This window comes from Chaetodon trifascialis, chromosome 22 (assembly GCF_039877785.1).
Source record: "Chaetodon trifascialis isolate fChaTrf1 chromosome 22, fChaTrf1.hap1, whole genome shotgun sequence".
Classification (NCBI taxonomy): domain Eukaryota; kingdom Metazoa; phylum Chordata; class Actinopteri; order Chaetodontiformes; family Chaetodontidae; genus Chaetodon; species Chaetodon trifascialis.
The window spans coordinates 17076297-17100598 of record NC_092077.1 but is presented as its reverse complement, the minus strand read 5'-3'; the positions used below and the strand labels follow the sequence as shown (position 1 = coordinate 17100598).

The window sequence follows — 24302 nt, the reverse complement described above, 5'->3', positions numbered from 1 at the left end:
TTTTCGTCAGTGTCACCGCAGAGAATCTGGAGTTCCTTGTCACACAGAGAGCTTGAGAAGGTGTTTCCTTACAAGAGGAGAATTTCGGGTTTGATTATGCGAGCATGCTTTGGTAGGAAATGGCAATAAAGAGGAGCATTGCGTTGCAGGTTAATGGCTTCTTCTTTGTGGGCTTTCCACACAATCCAACGGGGCCTGCAATGCTGCCCATTACTGGATTCCCTGATGTGTTTCCACAGGTTTGAGCCGATTAATCTCTTGGTACAACCTTTTTGCATTAATATTGAATTGCTCAGGTCACTTTTACCTTTAATTTGTTCTTTTTTTTTTTTTTTTACCATTTAACTCTGAAGCTGTACTGGAATTCATGAATCTACATGAGACATGTCAAATAAAACGATCCCTCGGCTGAAGAGGGTCTGGGATGCAGCTGTATTTCAGCATATTCAGCTGGAATATGCTATCAGACGGGGAGTTTAAGCCCGAAGGGTCATGAAATAAACTCACAAAGAAATATTAAGAACAAAAAGTGCAAAGTACATCTAATCTCACGGTTAAAGTAATCTACACCAACACAGTCCATACTGTACATTCAGAGTTTTCATCTCAAATATAAAAGGGCCATTTGAATGAACAGAGCTGTTAAATAAAATAAAATAAAATTTAAAAAAATCATGAAAATGACTTAATGGTGATGAGATATAGTAAATGATATCTGAAGAATCATATTCATGTCACTTTATAGTCACTCTAGATATACATTTTGACACGATTATGTAAATATATACACAGCGTTTTAAGGGAATATTCAAATGTCGACTCTCGTTTGGTATTGAACTAATACTCCCTGAAGCTTCTGATGCTGGAACTGTGTGCAAGAGGAGAAAAGAAGAGGGAACCCCAAAGCGAGGTGTCAAGCTCCAACCTGTCAGCTGAATCTACGTGTGCTGTGTCCTAACCACGTCACTGGAAAGGAGAAACGTCTCTCTGGACTGGAGTCATCCGCAAGAGTTAGAATCTTTTTTTCTGGGGCGACGCCGCCCGCGTTAACACTATGGGATGAACATACAAGTATTGCACAGTGCTCAACGAAATGCTGTGTGAAGCCACCCGCTCGCGCTCGGATAAAACGTCCGTCCGCCTTTTGTTTTTTTTGAACCGCCGGGCGACGCCACGCGCTCTCGCTCCGTCTGCGTGTAGAAGGGAAAATGGCATTAAACGCTACGACATCACTACAGAACAAACTGGTTTCGCTACCTACTGATAACTCTACATCTCTAAGCACACACGGCAGTCACAGTGATACACAAAGCAGTCCTCAGAGACTCATATGGAATGACAAGTAGCTTTTCATAATAGTGCTATCAACTACACAATAACATTGAAAACATTTAGAAAGTCCTCCTGAAGCTAGCATCGAGTATATGCAAGAGGTTCCTCCAAGATAAGAGACTTCATGGTTTCATGGACTCAAACTTATTTCTCTGCTAATTGGACCCGTAGTAAAGGACATGATGGACTAATAGCCTACGCAGACCATTAACTTTACGGTTATTTCGCTCTCTCTTGGTGTAGTCCCGCGCCAACGAGAACACAAAACCATGTGACTGCTGTTGGCTGTGATTTGTCATCGTTGCTTCCTGTTTTTAATTAAGCCGATCGGGCAGGCGGAGTCCTGGCTCCCCCCGCAGGTGTCCTGAAATAAACAGCAAATGTCTTTCGAAAGAAGTCGACGAGCTCGTTCAAAGACATCCAGTGCAAAACAGCAGCCACGTAAAAGTTAAAATTGGCAGTAAAACATGGCTAACTCTATTGTCACTGTGAGAAGGCAACACAAAGCAAAGACTGCGATTCAGGGCACCGTTGCAGCCAAAGACATTGTTCCCGATAAACCAAAGCTACAACCACTAGCAAGTGGGAGTGTGCATGAAGAGAGGGGCTCTACACAAGTCACCTCCCTGAAAATGGCAGTGTTTAGAAAGTCGCCTCGCCTCCGCCGGCGCGCTCGCACGCACCGACCCAGAGCTTAAACGTCACTCTTGATTTTTCTTTCCTCTCCTCTGATTGAAGGCAAGGGGATCGCATCAGAAGAGACGACCCCTGGTGTCAGTAGATCTCCCCCCGCCCCGGCCTTTAGTAAAGATCGTAAAAAAAATCATGCAGTTTACTAAAAATAGTCAAGACGTTGAATTGCTCTAAAAAATAGTCCTCTTAAAACCAGAGTCACGACTCTTTGTGTGTTTTTTTTAACTCCCTCTCAAAGATCGGACCCCGGCCTAAATGCGACATACTTCCAACAACGACGAGGCTGTTCAAAGTAAGCAGTCAACAAAACATCGTTAAAGGAGCTTAAGGACACAATGGCTACAGCTTGGTGCTTTTCTTCACGCGGGTCTGTTTCTGAAGGGTCGAGAAAGGACTCCACTCTGTTTTCGGAGGCAATATTTTCCATTTGTTGGAAAAGAAAACGAGCCGGTACAAGTGAACGCACCTTTAAAGCGAGGACCTATTTCACTCAGAGGAAACTGCCGAACATGGAGAAATGAAATGCTAACTGTCGTTTCTGGTAACAGTGCGCATCAAGCTAAACGTATAGGTCCTCTGATTGAGAAATAAGTACAAAAAGTCATAAGAAATCATGTGCTTGTATAATTTCCAGCAGCATAATTTTTTTCCCTCAGAACCATAGTCGTTAATGGCCGTGTATTTTGGAGTTTTGTGTGTATATATTCGTCTGCTCGTCTTTTCTAGGATGATCCTTCGCCGAGCTCAGAGCCAGACATCGTCCTTTACAGTGTGAATATATTTCCACTAGTGTCTTGCAGGTTGGATTCTTCCTTTTTTTCAGGAATGCAATAAGGTAATAAGGTAGAATTTTTAAATCCTGGGATATATAATATTGGCTTTCCTCTATATCTGCATTTACATAATTTAAAATAGAACATCTTATTAAAAACATCAAGATATACACAGATTAGGAAACGGTAACAACATACAAACACATAAACTAGAAATCATTTTTGTCTGCATACTTATATATACAACTGTGGTACAATAAATTCTTTCAGTCATGCGCTATCTATACAGATCATATTGCTTAAAAGAAGGGGGGGCATTTGGTTGGGGGGGGCGATTAAGGGCACGGAGATGTAACAAAAACTGCTGAATCAAAGAGGAACAAAGGAAAAAAAAAGCGAGAAACAAAGGGAACCTGATAGAAAAAAAGCAGAGTGGGACGTCCAATCAGGATTGTTTGTGATTTGAGAGAGGCGGGGTAAGAGGGGGGGGGGGGGGATTACATGGATGGACCCATATATCACTGAGGTATTTACACATACTGGCTAAAGAGTACTACAAGGCAGGTGCTGAAAGGGCCCTGTCTATTTCTTGGTGGAGAGCTGAGCGTCCACCTCTTCCTCAGGCTTCAGCACGTGCCACTGGGCGATGGGTCTCCTGGGGTTGGCCAGCATGTCGGACCAGTGGCGCAGCTCCGTCCCCGAGCTGTTGAGGCCCACAAAGACCTTGCCAATGGCATCGTTCTTGCCGATCTTGTCATAGTCCAGAACAGTTATAACAATTTGCACTTTCTGTAGAGCGGGAGAGAAGAGAGAGTTTGAATGCAGACGTCTGACGCTCGTCTCTGAGCAGCAAAGTTTCCACAAGCGAGGACGGAGCGAGGGTCACCACTTTGTGAACACATGATTGGATACTTAAACATCCTGAGAAAATGAACTGCACTGAGGCATCAGTTACTTCAGAGGAGAGAAACGATGCATTAAGCCGTGTGAAACAGTTCCTGGTCTTCACTGTAACTAACGCAGAGGGCGAGGCGCTCCGACACACGTTAATGTTGATTAACAGTAAGTGACGTTCCAGACCGGGCCTCAGCTACAGCCACAGCCAAACACGGCAGAATGTTTGATTACTCAGAGGTCGGAGACTCAGCCTCGCCATGTGTTTATTCAAAGGGACGCCGCAAAGAGGAGTGACCCGGGCATCAATCTCTGGCAGAGAATATGAATTAGTGCACAAAGAGCCCTGATTAAGTTTCGATCCACTGGCACGCTGAGAGGAGGCTGCTGCCGCCACCTGCGTGAGCGCAGAGCCTCAGCCTTAGAGGAGCATGCCTAACGCGCCATGTAATGAAACGCTGAATACGGCTCCCAGACGGCAGGTTAGGGTCAGCTGGTTTTTAAAGGGACAGCTCACCTTCAAAGTGCTAATTGAATCACGCCTCTCTTTGATTGGATATTATCAGGCTTTTTGTTAATCGTCACTGACCAGTCAATGATGTTTTCCTGCTTCTGTTGTCACGGCCGCGATTGATTTACCAATAACAATCACGTTATGGACAATCATTCAAAGAACGGCTCGACATTAGGAAATAAGCTTATTAGCTTGTGAAATGAGAACACTGATATCAGTCTCATCACATTTCATCCATCTGCTCAGGAGCATCTCTGGCTGAAACGGTCAGTAGAGCCAGTGAGTGGTTTGTCCATTCTGGGCTACTGTAAAAACATGGCAGTGCATCATGGGCGCTCTGTGGAAGAGCCTCTGATGAAGTGGATGTAAACGTGTCACTGACTGCAGAGCTAACTGTGTGTCTGCTAAAGAGGATGTGGAACCTCAGTTAATAACAAACTCTCAGTTCGTGTGATGAAGGACACCAATTATACGCACTGTTTGCAATTCTCACACAATCCCTGAGACAATTAAAACCTTTGGATTAATTACACAAATTGTCCCGAGGTCAAGTTGAACTAAAATTCACAACTCCGCCTCTGCATATAAGAGAGGTCAATTAGCAGCTTTCTATAAGTCTGGATAATTTGTTGTGAATGTTAACAGGATCCCTGAAGCATCAGGCAGAGGTGAGTTTGTAGGTGCACCACAGCTCAAAGTGTCTTTATTTAAAGTCTCACGATGCAGCCTTAAAGAGACGGCAGGTGACGTTTTTAGAAGCATTTTTTGTGCATTTCCCAAAGCTAACATGCTAGCTTGACAGCTGCTAACAACATGTTCGTGTTTTCGTACGTATGACTGAAGACAACGAGGCTCCGTGCTGCAGTGCGAACCACCTGAGCCGACAGGAGGGGCCGCTGGCTTCTCCAGCTTTAAGAGCTTCCAGTGAGGACGAGGGTGTTTAAACAGTCCATTAGTTTCACATTTACAACATGTTCTTTAAGGAGCCTGTTTGACTGATTGGTCACGGTCAAATTAGATCATTTAAGAGTGTTTTTAACTTTCAGGGGAGCATTCAATACACCTAATCAATGACAAGTTTATGATTCAATCAGTGGCACTAATAATTACTTAACGACCAGCCGGCTCTTGGTGATGAGATGATTAATGTGGCTAAAAGCAGCAGAAAATAAGGCCTTGATTTGGATGGGGTTGATTGGGATCAACACTGTTTAAATTGAATCTGAGGCTTGTGGACCCAAACCCGTGATTTGTGAGCTGTGACAGCCTTAATCAATTTGACTCAATTACTCTTACTCTAGTCTTGCCTGAAGAGATAATGCTGTTCGTTGCTGTTCTTTTCTGACAGTTTGTGCATTCTTTATCGTTTCCTCCACGATGTTCTGGAAACAGATTCAAGCTTTGCTTCTTCTTCGTCTTGAATATACTGCTGCTTAAGTCACGGCGTGCACGGTAATCACTGTCAGACACGCAGCAAATAGCACTGAGATATACGCTAAAGGCAAAAACAAGTGCAGAGAATAACAGGAATTGAGAAACAGGCTCGTCGGACTGTGAAACCAACGCTGATTTAAACTGAAGTGCCTTTGATTATACTGTTATGATGAAAAGCCTCTAAACTGATTATTTGGTAAATGAGCTTCCACTTACCAATTTTTATGCAAAAAAAAAAAAAACTTTGCTGGTTCTCAAAGCACAATTTGTCCCTACAGCATCGCCAGGATTTTGAGACATTTCATGAACTCTGCGAATGGACGGGAGCGTACCTGGATCTGTTCGAACGGGACTTCAAAGCTAAAGGACTCGTTGTAATAAGGGTTGAGGGTGTTCTTCTTGATTGTCGTCTTCTTCTTCTTCAGCCTTTTGCCGTTTTGCATCAGGTGGATCTTCACATATGGATCTGCAGAGGAGATCAGAAGGATTATAAGGAACAAGACGCAAAAACACTGGCAGACACAGCAACATGGACAGATGTCCTATGTTCACTCTTCCTTCGAGCTCTGTTTTTGGTCTCCACCAGCTCCTGAGGGGATATCTGGCTATCTCACAGGGAGACTGTGAAACCAAAACAAGGAGCTGAAAGACACTAAAAACCTCTGTAGAGCTGAAGGAAACTGCAGAGTTGGCTGGAGGTTGCAGGTTTCTTTACAGGCGCCTTAAACAAACCTTCAATCATACAGTGAGCAATGGGCCATGGTTGGAAAGCAGGGACATGACAGTCTTGTGTGTTTACGTCACTCAGTTAACCTTCCACATTCAAGAGTCTCATTTTGTCAGAAGGCCATCTCGAGTGGCCCCCAAGTGGTCTGCTTTGTCAGTCCTCGTCCTGGCAATCAGGTAGAGTGTGCGTCGGCAAACAGCCAACGGCCAGTCGCTCTGGCTCATGACGTGACGCCACTCCACTTGATTTGTTTGCAATCTCCAAATTGTCATCAAAACTAAATTGGAGGAGAGGTCTCGGTTCGGGCTCACGGGGGAAAACTGATGAGACACGAGAGTAACAGGTGATATCCTGATTGGGTATGAGAGGGCCATCCTGGAAAGGCTCGGTCGTTTCTTCGCCGCGTTTACGGTTAATCAGGTTTCTAATTGTGTCTTTACACGTGCAAATATTCACAACAAAGACTTTACAGTAACTAGATCACAGCGCATGCACATGTATCGCCCAACGTCCTGCTCGGCCCCTATGAGTAACCTGGTTTCTTGGGTGCATGTAAACATAAAGTGCCTTTAGCTGCAGTTCCACTAATGGTCACTAGATGCTGCAAAAAGAAAAACTACTGAATTTAACAGAAAAAACTTCAAAGCACAACATCAGCCCTTTCCTAGAAGAAATGAAGGTAATTTTCTCTCCTTTCAGCTGAATGTAAGTTTGTAGAGTAAGTACTGTACATAACAGCAGCAATTTTGAGCATCACTGCTCCATTAGGGATGTGTGCACACTCAAAGAGCAGCATGTTTTTGCCTGTCTGCCTCTGAAAGTCTGCCACGCTGCCATTTGATCCTCAGACTACAGATGAGTGTTTGGCACTTTGTGCTCTTTGAACATCCGTCTTCTTAGAGAAAACATATGACATATTAACGCCTCCTCAAAACAGCCAAAACAGACATCTCTCATTATAAATACAAGACAAATAAAACACAGGCAGTGGTTTTTAGTGTGAAAAATGTCCAGCAGATTGTTGAAAACTCTGGTTCCACATGTGAAGGCTGCATAATGACGCTTAATGATCCCTGATCCTACAACCAGGACGATTACAAGGGCTGTAGTAGGAAAAAATGAATGAAAACAACTCAGTTTCATTTATCATTGAAGACAACGCGCTGCTTGAGAAAGACAAAAACATCTCCAGAGTCTTTATGTTTTTTGATCTGAAAAATATCTCCATGTTTTCAGTTGTGGGATTTGTAGCAACAGCACAGACCGACCGAGCCCGGCTGCCTTCATCTTTTATCCAGTTCAGGGGGGATAAGGGCCTGATTGCAGACTTGTCTCATCCATGACAGCTGATGTGAATACAGAGAGAAAACCCACACAAACAGAGTAAGAGGGGAAAAAGCAGGAGGAATAAATAGTCGACAGAGACGTGAGCGAAAAGGTAACCTAATGGAGTGGGTGTCCATTATTACACTCCTGCTGAGAAGAGCTGGAGTGCTGGGATGAGAAGAACAGTGAATGAGGGTTTTGTGTGTCACTTAGTGTAGGAACAGAGTACATCCACCAGTATCTAAATGAGGAACTTCTCCAGCCTCACCTCGTGTTTCACGCAGCAGAAAGAGCCTTTTTTAACAGCACTTCGACCCATCAGATCAGCCTCTCACACTCACAGAAATACACACCACGAATTTTGTCAACTAAACTCGAAATCGTACAATTCTGCGTGTTATTCTGCGGGATTCAATCAGCTGCTAGCACTGTCACATTAACCCCCCTCGGATGATGAGAACGAGTGAAGTTTCTGTGGGTTTTCTTTGTCTCATCAGCCACGGGTGGCTGGCAGCGCTCGCACAGATTCCTCAGTTCTTTTTCGGCTTTTTTCACACTGATGGCGCGTAGGCAGACCTCTGTCTCGTCAAGTTCACACAGATCTAAAGAAAGTCAAGCACAAAAGCACGAAATGGAAAAGGGCAAAGAAAAGCGATCTGTGAGATTTGGGCTTGCTGAATTAGGTAAAACAAGACTAATTTAAAGAACCTTTTCAACACAGAATGTGACATCAAAAGAAACTGACAGAAAAAGGCCACAAAAACTGGCTCATGGAAATCGTGCAATACCTGTTTATTTATACTGTTTGCATATATGATCAGCTGTAGCTAGCTAGCATTACAACATTAGCTTCCTGAGTTAAAAATCCTTCTCTGGCTGGCTTTAAAACATTTCCAGCTGACTTTTATTAAAAGGACAACCTTAAAGGGATCTTAAATATGCACTTGGTACATGCTATCATGCTAACAGACTGAGGCTAAAACTAGGATAAAAGGGAACATCCTCACTAGCTGCTGACGCACGTAAAAGGAGCAGTATGGGTAAAAATGTAAGATCAGACTTATTTTGTTCTAACATAACCCTGTTTGGCTGCTTAGCTTAGCTTCAAACAGTATGTTTTAATGTTACAAGAGAAGAGGTTTAGCGTGTCTTAGGATGAGGATTAACTAATACGTTTGGCAGATATCTCGAGTGACTCAGCTGTGGATGCTGGGGTGTAACTTTCCACAAAGCCAATAAAGATCAGAGCAGAGCTGCTAACGTTAGCCTAAACTCTGATAGCATCCCCACAAAAGAACGCAGTTAGTTAAAGATAAGCTAAGAAAAGTCTGGGGAGTAACGCCAGGTTAGCACTGTGGAAGTGAGCTTATTAGCCCAGCACATAACTACAGATGAATTACTTTTGGTTTCGGCCTCTCATGCCTTGTTACTGATGCTGTCGACTGTGCTGACGATCTATCACTGCCTACAGCTGAAACACAGCGACAGCACGTTCGGAACGTGTCATCTATCCTCTCATGTCTGTAACTGTGCCCGAATAAACACAATACAGCAGCTGAATGGGATTATGCCAGATAACCCTTCCTCAGGCCGAGAAAAGGAAAACACACCTGTGGCGCCACATCAGTGCTATCCAGACACCCCTTATCTTTCTGGTCAGCAGATGAGAGTTTGGCATTATTGAGTTCTGGGCGGCTCGCCGTACCTCATATCCGGCACATTTTACCGTCTTATCCCAGATGGGTGTAATCTCTCCCATTTCAAGGATGAATGCCAGCACTCCTGATGCAAGAGCGCTGCCTCGCATATGTGTACAGCACAGAGGCTCGCCTTCGCTATCCTGTGGGTTACTCATCTGAGTCCTGGATCCTGGCCATAGTTTTATGAGGCGATAAAGCAGCAGTGGTCCATACATTTCCCCCAGGAGGCTGGAGTGATGAGCTCTGAGCCAAATCAGCTGCGGAGTTCAGTTGAGCCACTAAAGCTGTCTAATTTTAAAGAGGTTACTTACAGTCTGTATCTCAAGCTGTGAAAAACTGCCAAATTTCGGCGAGGTCGAGCCTCTCAAGGTTCAATATTATAACATGCGCTCAGACGTAAAACACCAAACGAAGATTTCGCTTCCTGCTCACAGACTTCCGTGTTCATCGAGTGTGGCTGCTGCGGGCGCTGGCAGAGTCGTGCCAAATATAGCCTGGCTGTCATCTTAGCTTTCCCCCCATCATTTAGGATTTGCCGTGGTGGGTGCACCCAGGGGTGACTGTCGGTTTAGTTTTACACACTCAACTCGGCGATGAATGACACACATGCGGCACGAACGCCAGCGTTTACAGAGACCGACTCAGAATCTGAGGGTGATCTCACAGATATTGTGTTGTAGTCTTGTTTGATTAAATGAGCTTCTTCATTATCCAAAAGCTTAGAAATCTTCCCGTAACCCTCACTATCTGCGTCTGCGTCTCTGGAATTAACGACAAGTCTGACAGACATGGACAAGGACTGAATAAACGCTCTCTTTCAAACTGCTTTCTTCTCTCCGGGCCTGTTCGTCATCTTAACGATCCCTCCGGCCCGTCGCTTTACTGACTGGGAGACAAGCTCTCAGTTGGAAAAGCCAGAGGAACAAAACAAATAAACCCTCCAGCCGAGAGGTTTGACGGCGAGCCGGAGCACCGGGTCAGGGCAGCCGGCTTCATTACCGCCGACACGGCGCCCGTGTGCTTTGATAACCTCGCTCACCGCGAGCCATTACCTGGTTATGTGCCGCCTCACAGCCCTCTGGGAAGTCTTCAGAGGTACAAAGAGGACGGGACAAAACACTTTTCTGCCACTTCCTCTACAAACACGTGTGTCCTCATTCCAAGACGCTTAGCCTTTGTGTCCGACACGCTTTGGAGTCTGACTCACCTTTGATGGCGCGCCATGCCGGGGATGCACTGTACTGTAGTAGGCTGAAATACTGTAAAACACACCACTTTAAACAGACAATAAGTGACATTTTACTGCCCGTTAGCAGAAAATAACACAACACATCCACTGGAGGTTAAATGAAGTGTTGCTGCCAGAACTTCCTTTTTTAACTCACTTTCTAGCCTTCAGCTGTTGTACCACCTGCTGGATTTTCAAGATCTTTGAAATCTGTCCACAACTTAACGTAATGGATATGTATGGTAACTACACTTCGCCGTGTGGTTGGCTCAAGCAGAGAGAGGAGTAACTCGCCTGCAACGAGGCCGGGATTATTTTGAGACGACAGCTAAACAGCATGGTGCTCGCCGCATCACCGACAACCCTGAGGAGCACCGAACGCCAACTGCACCTTTCAAAACATCCCTTTAAAAGTGTGTTTCTGTAAGAGCATGGAGGTAGATTTGGAGGGATGTTTCATGAGGAGCCAATCAAAAGAATTATTTCTGATTATACATTGGTTAATGGTAATACCCACATCTTCCTCTGTGAGCCATAATTAGGCATGGTAAACAGGATGACAATAGAGGAGAAGGCTGATCCCAGGCCATCAATTACTTGTCCTCCTCCTTAAGCTCCGGCTGAGCCGCCCTGTGGATGGAGGCTAATTATTGTTATTACAGACCTGCCCATTATTTCATCCATCTGCTATACTTTTAAGCCCAGTCTCAGAGCAGCAAAGCAGTCGCAAACAAACAAAATCAAAACTCAAACTGCAATTTAGAGTATATTCTGGTTGCGTGTAATTAGAAGCATGCGCTGTGCTATTACTGCAAGCTAATAATTCAGCCTGAAGCGCACAGACCAGTGCACACGGATAAAACATGCTCCAATTAACTGTGACATACGGTATGTGGTGTCAAACTGTCTGGCTTCCCTGCTATTTCTCCTCTCTGTACCAGCGAATCCTGGCTTTCAAAGGGAACAGATTCACACTCTTTTCATACTGTCTGGCTGATGTGGCGGACGACTCAAAATGTTGACAATCCCACAATGCAAATGGGCACAGGTGAGAGCTAATGCCAGCAGCATAAAATGGCAGCGGGGGAGGTGTTTCTTTTTTTTTTTCCGGCCAAATGGCTGCTCGAGCCGGTCTGATAGATGAAAGGGAGCTCTGAGCTTTTAATGTGCGCCGTGTTACTGTACTGCAGGATGTTTAGGCTTATATGGAGAGGCTGGGCTGTCAGGCAGAAAGCAAGTGGACCCAGGTGTATGGTAATTGCAGCAGAAAGAGTCAAGGCGGGAGGGAAGTGCACGCCGGGGAATCTCAAATGAAACCACTGAAGAAAGTCAAAGGAGAGGCTGGAGGGAGGGGGGAGGGAGGGAGGGAGGGGCAGTTTAATGTCTGATTTTATATTTCTGCTTCTGAGTGTGTGCATGTGGGCTCTGTGTGCACAAATGATCAATATTACATCCAAACCTCAGTGTTTAAATGCCGGATTTTCGTGTGAATCGCAGTCAAGGCGCCTATAGATGATAGCAATCTGGGACACGCCGTGCAAAATCGGCCTTGGTAACAATCTGCATCAGACTGTGCGATACGCTAACTGTGCAATGACGATGCAAACAGGTAAGAAAGCGACACTGACTTGTGTCATCCATCTGCGTCAAACACACAAAACGACGAACAGGCTTTTGCTCATTTACGCTTTGATAAACCTCAAAAGACCAGGAGGAGGAGGGAAAGAGGGAGAAGTGAGCTTGAGGTCAAGGTGTTTTTAGTGTATTCTGCATCATGTCATGTCATCTTATGATTGCTGGCTCGTTAACGCCGTCACATTGTGGGATTCTGCTTCTAAATTCGATGCGTCCTGTCTGCTGGAGCTTTAAATTAAATGAAACATTTCATCCGGTTTCTCTCACGAGCACATCGACATCACATCCTTCAAGGCTGTAAGTGAAGATCAGAATCATTTAGCCCAAAAAGCCCCAAAGATATTAACATCAAAGTGATGGAGGACGAGGAGAAAACAAAAAGAGAAAACTGTCGAGGTCTTTAAAGCCTGGCAGGAACAAAATTAAAGGACAACAGTTATAGTGGGACAAACTATAATTTTCAGCAGTCTTGGTTTCCCAAATCCAGTCCAACATGAGCCTCTGTGTGCCAGCTTTCTAATTGTACAGCGATTAAGGTGTGTTTGGACTCAGAGCTGTAATTTGCACACAGCTGGCTCTGCTACGCACCTTTGCCCACACTGCCGACTCGCTGCCCACAGTTTTACAAAATGAGATTCGTCCCTTTGCGCTTCACAGCACGACATTAAAACTTCTACGAGGGAAACTAAGAAACGCGTCCCTGATGGAACGCCGGCTCCTCTTCGGTTTGATGGGAGAAGACGGACTGACCCCGTGCTGTTTGTGCACACCGTGTTGTGATAACTGTCATCAATCGATCTTAATCCTGTGTGGGTTTACTGTTGGAGCTCCACCGCAGAAGGAATCTGTGTCACATCAGCTCTGAGCAGCTCGGTCTCCTCACAATCTGAACTTTTGGGGGCAAAGCCGTCGTCTTTCTTCCACAAACTTAATTGTGACCAGTGATGTATTTGGGTGGTTGTTAGCAGAGTTGTAGGAGAGGCGAAGTGTGAGCTGCAGTGCATGTATAATTACAGACAAAGGGCCTGTCAGAGGAACGTCAGTGGGCACGCGCGCACACACACACATATACACACACACACATACACACACACACACACACACACACACACACACACACACACACACACACACACACACACACACACACACACACACACACACACACACACACACACACACACCAGTACAATTCTCCTCACCTGACAAGCCTCCCACATCCATTTTCTTCAGGTTTTTGGCCTCGAGGACGACCACGGTCAGCTTGCCGGCGGTGGGAACGTATCGCAGGGAGAAGCAGATGTCGCCCAGCTTCTCTTGCTGTTGGACGGGCAGAGACATTGCAGAGGTGAGAACGCTTTTAACGGCCACTACTGAAATCCAAATTTACCGCATCACGTGCTCGCAGCAGATGCTCACTGAGAGGCTCGTAAATTCCCCCCCAGAGCACGTTAGAAACTGTTCAGTCAACCAGAGCTCAAGCTCCAGTTTGCCTTTTTAACAGTTTAGACGTGTTGATGTTAACTGGGTTCCTCTCCATGAACAGGATAATGAAAGCTGCGTGTACCTGGCTGTCGAGATGAAACGTTTAATGGTTTTAAGGTTAAAGTACAGTACACTGACGCTGGGTTATGAAGCTGTTTACAGTAATTACAGTGTCCTGTTTGAATAAAGGTGGATGTATGCATAACATTTACATACCTGATGGAAAGATGTTTGCTTTTAGTGCACACGTTCTTACACACAGCGCTGTCTGGTGCATAGCTTGCTATTTGCAGCGAAGGAGGGAGTAAAGGAACGTACTCAGGTTTAGCTCCTAGCTCAGTCAGCTAATAGAACCACTAGCTGCAGGGCTAACCGAGCTAACTTGCTAGCAGTTAGCAGTTTTTTTATCAACAAGCAAAGATTTTTGTCTAGAGTCGAAAAAGATCAGCTGGAGGAAATCAGAGAAAATGTTTTCTTCATCAACTTGCGGGCAAATCAGTGAATCCAGCTGTGAACTTGTGTCTTTGTACCAGTATTTTTTGTGCATCAATCCACGAGGCCGAGCCTCCAGAAACACTGCAGCAGCATCCTCTTTAAAGATGGCGGCAAAAATTCAGAAAGCAGAACAAGTGGTGTACAGGTGAGATATGGTGAAAAACAACGTTTGAACACTGTGTAAAATCAGCAGTTTTTATCCAGAACGTGAGCAGATCACAATAAAAATGAAAAGTTTTCCTCTCGGAGACAAACACAAATATTTCCTGACACTCTTTTGTCCAAAGTGTTCTGCTCATCTGTTTGCAGGACAAGCTGTTCACGAGGTTAGTCATCTTGAGAGCCAGCTGTCGGCTCTTTTAGAGTATGAACGGAAAATAATGTCCAAACACTGAAGAACAGAGAAATCACAGCAAACACACACTGATCCTTTACTTCCACTGCCGTTCCTGTGAAGGGAGAAACTCAGCTGCAGCACGTGTGCAATGTCAAAACATTTATTTTGCAGCTGCTGCTGCAAATGATGATGGAACAAGAGATTTTCATTACAGGCAAAATTTTACCTGAGTAAAAGCATCAGAGTTAAGGTACTCACTGCGAAGATTAGTATTTATTGGCTTGTCATTATTGATGCAGTTCAGTGGTAATACATACAATAAATCACAATATATTTGTTGATAACAGTGTGTATTATCAGTGTGATTCTGGACAGTAAATACTCATGAAATAATATAGTGGAGTAAAGTAAGTGCAGTCCAGTACCTCCAAACTGCTCCTCAGTACTTCAGTAATCTATGAAATGAAAATGCTTCATTATCTGTGTGTTTTATGTGTGTCTTCTCTGCTGTGGTGTGCAAATGGACAATTATCAAAGTGTGCGAATCAAAAAGCGTTTACGCTGAAGATCAAAACACATCAGGCAGAAAAAGAGATTCAATGAACATTTAAGTGACAAAAAGCATCGATTGGACGCGAGACGCGGCGTGACAAAAGCGACGCTTCGTATCACAGCGCATCTGAGTCAGAGCCTCAAAGTCGCATCCAATCAATCGCACAACAACTCCCTGCATGTCTTCAATCTTCCACTTTACTATTTTGGTTTGAGCGCTCTCTAATACTGGCTCCCACTTTGGTTTGTCAGCCATCACTTCGCTGGAAAAGCACTGACTGCAATCACTTGACTGGTTCGCACAAATCACAACACGAGCCTCATTATCATACACTGAGCGGCGAGCGGCGACCATCAACACGGGCAGCAGACAGTTGATAACTCTCGCTCAGGTCACATCTGCTTTACTTGGGGCCATTTTGAACGGAGATTATAAATCGGAGGCAACGCGGACCTGAATATCGACCTTTGTTTTATTTCAGGAGTCTTTCATCAAGTTCCAATCAAAGCTCGTTTCCTCTTTCCGAATCGGAGCGCTGGAAACGGCTGCGGCGTTTCACGCTGTAAAAGGTGGTGATGCATTTCATTTACCGTCCACTGGCCTGACTGGTTACACTGCAAAACCAGTGACTTAACGGCCTGACGCTGATCAGAAGGACCTCGCTTTAATCAACACAAATCCCCCCCCCCCACACACCCCCGCTGGAGGCCAGCGGAGAAACAGCCACAGTTAATTATGCGAGTGAAGAGCAGTGACCAGGCGCTTTAATACGTCCTACAGACTGTAAAAGGCCAACAGCTGCTTTTCAACTTAAAGGGCATTTTCAGAACCTGATACTTCATATTTGACCTTAAAGTAAAGAGGATTGTGTCACCTGGATGGACTAAATCTCTCATCTTATTTATTCTGCTTTACAGCTGAAAGAGCAGCTCTTTGTTTGTGTGTTTGGGCTGATCTGCTCAGTCCTTACAGAGCTTCCTGTGGTTTAAACCCAGCCGCTCTCAACACTTTTTGGCTTATTATGTCTTATAACAGGTGTACTCGCGATGCCCAATCACAGCCTGCACATATCTACGGTTGCGAACAGCTCGGCGAGAAAGCGACTCTTCCTCCTCATTTGAATGTTTCGGGATGCCTCGAGGAATGAGTATCCAGTGTTTCAGAAGAAACATGGAAAAAGAGCGAAACAGTCTGAAAAATGAACCACTTCCTGTCACAGAAATGGACTTTTGTGGCGCTCTGGGACTTTAAGGAGCTGACTTTATTTGCATCTTATTTCCCTCCTGTGTTCCCCACTTTTCTTGTCATCTGTCATCTCTTGACTCTCTAATAAAGGAATAAAATGCCCCCTTTCTTAAATTCCTGCTGATTTATACTGATTATAAGTTGTAGGTTGATGCTGCTCTGGTAGATGTCAGACTTTGGAGTCATTTAAAACACTTAAAATAATTTCTCCTTCATTTATTCTGACTGAATTTTGATTACATATCCTGCACCTCGTCCTAATCTGAGCATTATATGTTGCATTACTGCAACTGGTATGTTGAAACTCAAAGTAGGTATGAATCTACAGCGAGGAGGCGATTACTGTAGATTAGCTTAGCATAGAGACTGAAAGCAGGAGGAAACAGCTAGCCTGGCTCTGAGCAAAATACAACAATACACAAGTGAGTGTATTTCCCAAAATGCTGAACCTCTTATTTAAACTTAGACTTACAATCAAAGTTTTGTTTGCAATCTTTAAAAGCTACGTATGCTAAACAGCCAAGACAATGAGGTGCAGCTCCTGAGGCAGACACTTGACAAACAGACAAAAGCATCACTGCATCTGTATCCAAATCACTGCTCAGCGGCACTCTGTGATCAAAGCATTTGAGTCATGAATGCAATAATGAAGCACCTCAGTACTTTTCATCAGTCCATCAGAGGGTGGAAAGCGGCAGATTCAACGGCCTCCCTCGGCTCTCCGCTGAGCTTCCACAATGAAAGCATCGCTCTGCTGGTTCAAGCCGGGCGTAAAATTGGCAGGTGCAGCCGTGCGGCCGAACGCTAAGGAAGCATCGTGATGCCCTTCAACTCAAACAACACCAGCAGCCATTCGACACCGTTATAATTAACCTTTAAATCAAAGCGCCGTAATGCTAAAAATGAGGTTCCCCTGGCAACATGTGCTATATGCCGTGACATTTACCATGAAAATTGAATCTCCTGAACTGTTGCCTGCAAAGTCACACTTGTATTAATTGAAGGGGAAGTGTGGACATCTGATTAAGTGACATTTCCAGGGGAGATGGATTACTTCAGCCACGGCGCCACATCTGTGGTTCGAGCACAAACGGCCTGCTGAACACAGCAAAATAATCACTGCGATATCACTTATGCAGGCACCAATAAAAACACTGTTATTACTGAAACGGCAGCGACCAGATGTACAAATCTGAGTGTTGACGCACAGACGGGGGTCACAAAATTATTTCAAACCCACTTGTTTCCCATTTTCCCCGCAGTGATTGAACTTTCGGCATGTGTGTCAGCCCACGCAGGCTTCGTAAGTCTCACCTCCTCCTTCTCGGCGCTCTGCAGATCCCGCCACTCCTCCGTTATGTGGCTGAAGTCCACCTTGTTCATGGGCACCTTGATGTCACCGATGGCATCGTGTTTGGAGAAGCGGTCAAAATCGTACACCGTCATCACCAGCGTCTTTCCACCGAGCTCCACGTAGGGCACCTGAGCGGGACGACAACAGCAACAGGTGAGCCTCTCTGGCTCTTTCTGCCCTCTCGGCCGTCAGTCTGGTCGAACAGCGTTTTGTCCTCCATACATAATAGCATCTCTTTGAAAAGAGGACTTTCTACAACCTGAAAGCATGAAAACACATTAAAAAAAAGTCCTCTGACTGTAAAACAACAAGCTTCTCAAACTCTGAAGAAAGTTTCAGCCTCACACATTTTAATCTAATATTGTCGCTCCTGGACTTCCATAGATTTCTTAATTACTGGGCAAGAAGAGTAAGATGTGTGTTATCAGGCCTGCAAGCTTGGACAGGTAAAAGACAGGTGAGGTGTGTGTGTGCGCGTGTGTGTGTGTGTGTGTGTGGGGGGGGGGGGGATGCTTGATTGCCTTCAATTTTGGGACAAAACTTATTACATGGAAACAGCTTGTTACAAGACAAAAGAAGAAGAGTGAGGGAAAGATAAGACTCTGGCTTGTCCTTGACATTATCTCACAGAATCATCTTGACAGCGCTTATAATCACCTGTCCTGTTTTGTTTTTGTTTTTTTTCACAGACTTGGAATCAAGCATCCCCCCCCCAGTGGAACCAAAAGATCTCCAGCGACAAAAAGGCAAATGTTCAGCGGCTCGTGGGAGGCGTACCTTGAAGGTGAACTGCTCATTGAAGACAGGATTGAGGGTCTTCCTGTGGACTTTGGTCTCAAACTTCTTCTTCTTGTCCGGCAGCAGGTAGACCTTTACGTACGGGTCAGATGTGCCGCCCATGTCCATGGCGGGCAGCTCTGCAGCCTGGATGATCCCCACAATGAGCTGAAAGAGGAAGACGAAGGGTTGAAAAGTGAGAGAGGGCGTCTCAGACTGTCCACTAATGACTGATCATAACTCAAACCTTCATCCCACCAACATCCTCAAAGAGAAACTAGAAATATTTCCTAATCGTTGCTCTCAGATGGGATTTTTTAGTCGGATGTCTTCTCTTCTGATATCACTCGCCATTATTCTTTCATAATGATGACTCAGTGTCATTTTTCTGGGTGATATTCGAAGGTTATGTCAGCTGGCGCCAGAGATCGTAAAGGTCAGGATGTGTCAGAGTAGGAATGAGAGGGCTGTTTCTCTTCACATAAGGCCAATAATTGATAACCACGACAGGGGGCCTGGGAGGCTGATTGACCTGCCAGTCAGAGCTTCTACTCAAAGGCCTCTCAGGAGGCCCAGCTAGTCAGTCAATCAACTTCCTATCAGGCAGCCATCAAGCAGCAATCTGGAGGCTGACCAGGGCACTCAGCCATGCTGCTCTACAGCTGTCAGGAGCTGCATCGGCTTCCTGTGTGGTGCCTCAAGTGACACAGTGGTAAATAAAAAGGTGGGGAATGCTAACCTCACCACCAGTATGCAGGAAGACCAGTTTACAGACGGAAAATCAAACATTTTTCTGGTTCTTCTGTCCTACACTTTGAGATATTGTGAGAAGCAGAGCTGCTCTGAAAACCATCACTTTAATTTAGGAAAAGCCAACAGATGACAGCTTTTTTTTTGGACATTCAAAAAGAAAAGGTGAATAAAGTAAAAAAGGTGTACTTTAATCAAATGTGGACACAAATGAAAGTCTAGAAATCTACATATAAATACGTGTACGTAGCTCTCTAGCTAAGTTAGCCGGCAGAGCTTTCCCAGGATCAGGTCCTGGTCCCAACGAATGCACCAAAGTCTTCATCAATTAATGTTTCTACTTTAATCACAGCTCCATCTGTGCTTCTATATTGGCCTCCGTCCAATGCTTCAGCTTTAAAAACTCTTGGCAATTCGCTTCCACACATTCATGTTTAATTCGACTAATTAAATGATTTCTTCCTCCAGAGTTCTTCTGTCCACGGCAAACGTTTACATAACTAAAACTGAAAAGAACTAAATGTACCTCACAGTTTGTTAGTGTTCACAATGCTATGTATGATGAGTTTATGTTGTGAGGATGAGGTGAGTTTACTTTGCCCTTCATCTCTGTATGTGAGCATCAACACCCACACCTGAACTGGATACAGCACAGGTTAATGTGGCCAGTCCCATATTACACGCTGCCTCGGCACTACGCTGCACAGATCTGTGTTGGGTGGTGGTGTGAAAGGTCCTCATGAAATGATGGAGTATTGATTACACAGATTGCTGTAAACACACGCAAACAAACATCACACATGAGCGTAGCGAACACAAGATGTAGACATCATGGACAGGAAGAGGCATCCTCGATTGATTAACCGCTCCCCAGGGTGTGCACAACATTTTCTTGACGTTACCTTGAAAACACGCTGAAATGACTGCCGGTATGGATTTCAATGGACCACTCTGACGTAAATATGGCTTCTGTAATTGCACCTGTGTGTGCAGCTTCTCACCGTCACTTACTGTGAAATATTTACATACCTACTCCGGCTGCGATCTACCTGAACCTGAATGTAACCATGTTTAGCGCTGCAGTGCTGTGAAATGACGCTTGAACTCTGAGTGCAGTAATTCATCCTTGCATGCCGTCCTTCTGATTTGCACCCGTCCATCAGCACAGTCTGCGGCAGAGACAGCATGTCACACCACCTTTACTGGAAGAGGACGCTGCTTTGGAGGAGCGATAAGAGCAGGACGTGGTCGGAAATGCGGATTTGTTCCTCGGCTAGTCGTATGTTTCCTCGCGCCGCGCGAAGCCGCAGCTGACGTTCACAACATCAACTCACGACGGCTTTTCCCAAATCTCATTCGGAACACCTCTGTTCAACACCAGGCTGAGCGGAGAGCACTCCTGAAAGTAAAATCATGCATTAACTTCATCGCTTTTTCCTCAAATATCACTTAGTGCCCAAATGTGAGTCTGCCGAGCTTTTCCTAAAATCACCTTCTCATCCTAATTTCCCCAAAATTGGTTTAAGTGAAAGCAGTGACTTTGAGGAAAACCCCCTTAAATTACAATAACCGATTAGAGTAATTTGGTGTTACATGGTAATTTTCCAGCTGCTACCACTTCATTTAACTGTTTTATTTCTTGAATGCGCTCCACTCTGTGTAATTTACATATCATAGCCAGAGCTGCAACTAATAGTTATTATTAAATCAATTCAATTATCTGTTGTTTTTTTTTAACAATTTATACTCTAAAATACACTTATGAAAACGACTCATCCCACATCCTCGGGTGACTACTAACAAGCTTAACGGGCCAAACAGAGCTGCTATTCTGGGCGCCCCTGATTCCTCTGTGGTTTGGACTGTCTGTGTTTGACTGAAAAAAGTCGAGCCTGTGTGCATAAAACGTGAGGTAACTACACCACCCAAGATGCATTTTGGCAAGAAACGTCCAATCACAGAGCTTCAGATCCTGTTAAATGTGGCGCTAACAGTGGACAGAAGATGCAGACTACTCTGCTGAGAAAACTGCAGCTTCAATCAGTTCACTTCAATTTTTTATCAGTTTCAGATGAATTCAGTCACTTTGGTGACGGCTGCCATTCTGCTCTGTGCCGCAGCAGCCGAGGCTCAGGGGTGTCGTAGCACGTCAGAAGAATTAAAACCGGTGGCCATAATATAAATCGACACGTGATCCTTAAACTATCAGGAGAGTCATGCGTCCTTTTGTTAATCAACTCTGAGGAAAAACACCTCTAGAACCAGAACCTCCTCCCATTTATCAACTCTATGGTTCTACCAATCAAACGATCTGATATTCCAGCTCTGATTCCACCTGCTATCACCTGACTGTTGACAGTCACACCTTTGACCGTGCAGAGAAAAGCAGCCACGGCTTCGTGTTTGCACATCTGTGAGGGTGTTTCTGTTTAACTAAGCTGATATTAACCCCTCTCTGTTTGTGTGTTGCTGTTCAGGATGGCCATTCAGCCCCTGGCAGCTTATCTTGGAGAGCTTTGTCCCAGTGCATCATGGCTCTGCTGTGACACACACACACACACACACACACACACACACACACACACACACACACACACACACACACACACACACACACACACACACACACACACACACACACACACACACACACACACACACACACACACACACACACACACACACACACACACACACACGTCCAAAGAGGACCAACAGTCCTTTTCCTGGCTAATATTTACTGATTTGTGTGAAATGAACTGTCTAGGGGGGATTCTGAAATAAATGATAAAAAAGAAATGACTGTTTTGAAATCCATCCCTTCTTAATAATGAGCTTAAAATTCTCCATATTCTGCCTGGACACAGAGCAGCCGGCCTGCACTTGACCTGCAAAAAGAGCAATGGAAATGGTAATGATGTTGAAAGTAGGAATGACATTATAATTCCCTTCCTGCTGCGCTGAGAGGGCTCTTTGTGCTTCATTTGCTGTGTGTTTGCCTGATGCGGCCGCGTCGTCGCTCCCTGAGTGATTTGGATCTTTTACAAAACCTTTTCCTCTCATTAGTGTATAAACCCAGAATCATCAACACCAGGGGCAGCAGCCATTTGTGGTGGTTAACAGACAGAAACAAAGCGGAGACTCATGGCCACGAGGACCTGACATTAATCTGCACGTCTTCTCCCACTCAGCCTGATCCTCCTGCCTCAGCATCTGTGCACACACGAGTCAGTGTTTCCCCTTTTTAAGCGATCATCTCTTTTCCAGTTCATATACACTATTTATCAGTCCTGTGGCAGGATTTTAAATGAGGCGAATTTTCTAATTTTTAAGACAAACTGGGATGACAATCATATGTGGAAAGTCAACTTAAACAGGCTGTTTGGGATTGATTATTCATGACCCACTATGCTGACTGGCTGCTAGCACTGACGGCCCTTCATCTTTGACATCTCATAGATTTATGGGTGCAAATGATTCAGACCCAAAATCAGAAGTTAGACTGAACAGCAGGAGTTTTTCAAAGGAAGGCTAATACTGGATGATCATGCAAACCCTGCAGATCACAGCACTCTATCATCCTAACTTTGCTCCACACAGTACATGGCTGCCAGTATTGACGCTGAGTGTTATGGATTAATGGCCTCAGTGTCAAAGTGCTCAAGCTTAATGTTGTCAGGGAACGTTTGGAGCTTTAAAATCCGACTGTCCATGAAGGGAGGTGAGAAAGTGCAGTTTGAGGGGTTTAGTATGAAGGTGGGAAGGGTCTCTCATGAGCTCCCTTCTTCCTCCTGCAGACCACTACGTCTGTTACATTCTGTGAGCATGAATCAGCGCAACAACAAACATGCTTTCAAGGAAGCTGTCTGAAACGTTTTTCAGCCCCTTCACGACGGCCGGCTTTTTGCCCCGCTTTCAAGTGTATCCTTTCAGAGAGGTCTTTGCCCTCAGACGTGGTCAGACGGCACACTGAGTATTTTATATCAACTATACTTCAGCCTTAAACCCTGTGCTGCAGAATTACACAGCATGATTTCCAGGGATACCGGGCTGGTTCTTCATCAAAAAACCGCACCATCTTTATGCTTCAACGGTGATCAAACGACTGCAAATTACCCAAAGATTAGATGATCCTTGTTCTCCATAAAGTTCTCTCTTTCAGAGCTGCCACCTCTTCAGTGATAACTGAAATCTCACACAGCCTCCTGCTTCATAAACGAACCTACAGCCAGGCCTTAAAGCCATCACCTGCAGCAGTCCCACGGTGCTCACATTGATCGCATGTGCTCAAAGGGTCTGGGTTAAAAAAGCATTTCCTGAAGGCCATCGTGCCTCTGGACTGCGCCCGTCACCGAGCTGAAAGTGGGTCAGATGAACGGCTGCCTCGCCCGGTTTTTAGGTCTGTCTGTCCTGAGCTCCTTTAACTTCAGAGGCAGCCGGAGCGGCGATGAGCCGAGCCTGGCTTCTCTGAGGTCACTGTCACAAAGCGTGAAAACTGTCATCCATTCATTACACTTTAGCTCCGCTCTGAAGGTTATTACCGCCGCAATCAGGAACCTCATCCTGAGACCTGTCACTGCCTCCCACGACATGACAGATCAACTCTGCCAATGTAATACTGTCCACATAATACCCCTTTTATGAAATGACTCTACACTTCTCTAAAAGAAGAAAGGGTCTGACTGACTGAACTTTAATGGTTTTGAATTTGATTAGCACCATTACTGACTCTTGCACAAGTTAGGGGCTGACCAATGAAGGGGATAAAAACTCCATGAGAACAGTTTTGTTTGTCTTTGTGTAGAAAGGGAGATGTACCTGTGCAAGTGTGTGACTGTGTGTGTGTAGGAGCAGTGAGTGTTACTGTCTAATCTCAGGCTGTCAGTTCTGTTTATAATGGGGAGTTAGCTAGCCCAGTGAGGGACAGCGCTGTGTTCACGCACCGCATCTATTATCTGTCACACAACATCTGGCGCCACGAAGCTGATGTGCTTCCTCATTCTGCTTTTTAAAACTCAGTCTCCGAGAAAAATAAAGCAGATGGATATCT

General features: G+C 45.0%; 1 protein-coding gene across 6 annotated transcripts in view; it reads right to left on the bottom strand.

Moving 5' to 3' along the window:
* Positions 1-1142: 1142 nt before the first annotated feature.
* syt1a (synaptotagmin Ia) overlaps positions 1143-24302 on the bottom strand; it is a 147338-nt gene continuing 124178 nt past the window's right edge. For all 6 annotated transcript variants that reach the window (XM_070991556.1, XM_070991560.1, XM_070991555.1 and 3 more), the window contains 5 exons: positions 18503-18670; positions 17686-17853; positions 13459-13576; positions 5973-6106; positions 1143-3587 (listed from right to left, as the gene is read on the bottom strand). In XM_070991556.1, coding sequence (XP_070847657.1) covers positions 3381-3587; positions 5973-6106; positions 13459-13576; positions 17686-17853; positions 18503-18670 — 795 coding nt within the window. In that variant the 3' untranslated portion in view covers positions 1143-3380. The remainder of the gene's footprint in view (positions 3588-5972; positions 6107-13458; positions 13577-17685; positions 17854-18502; positions 18671-24302) is intronic.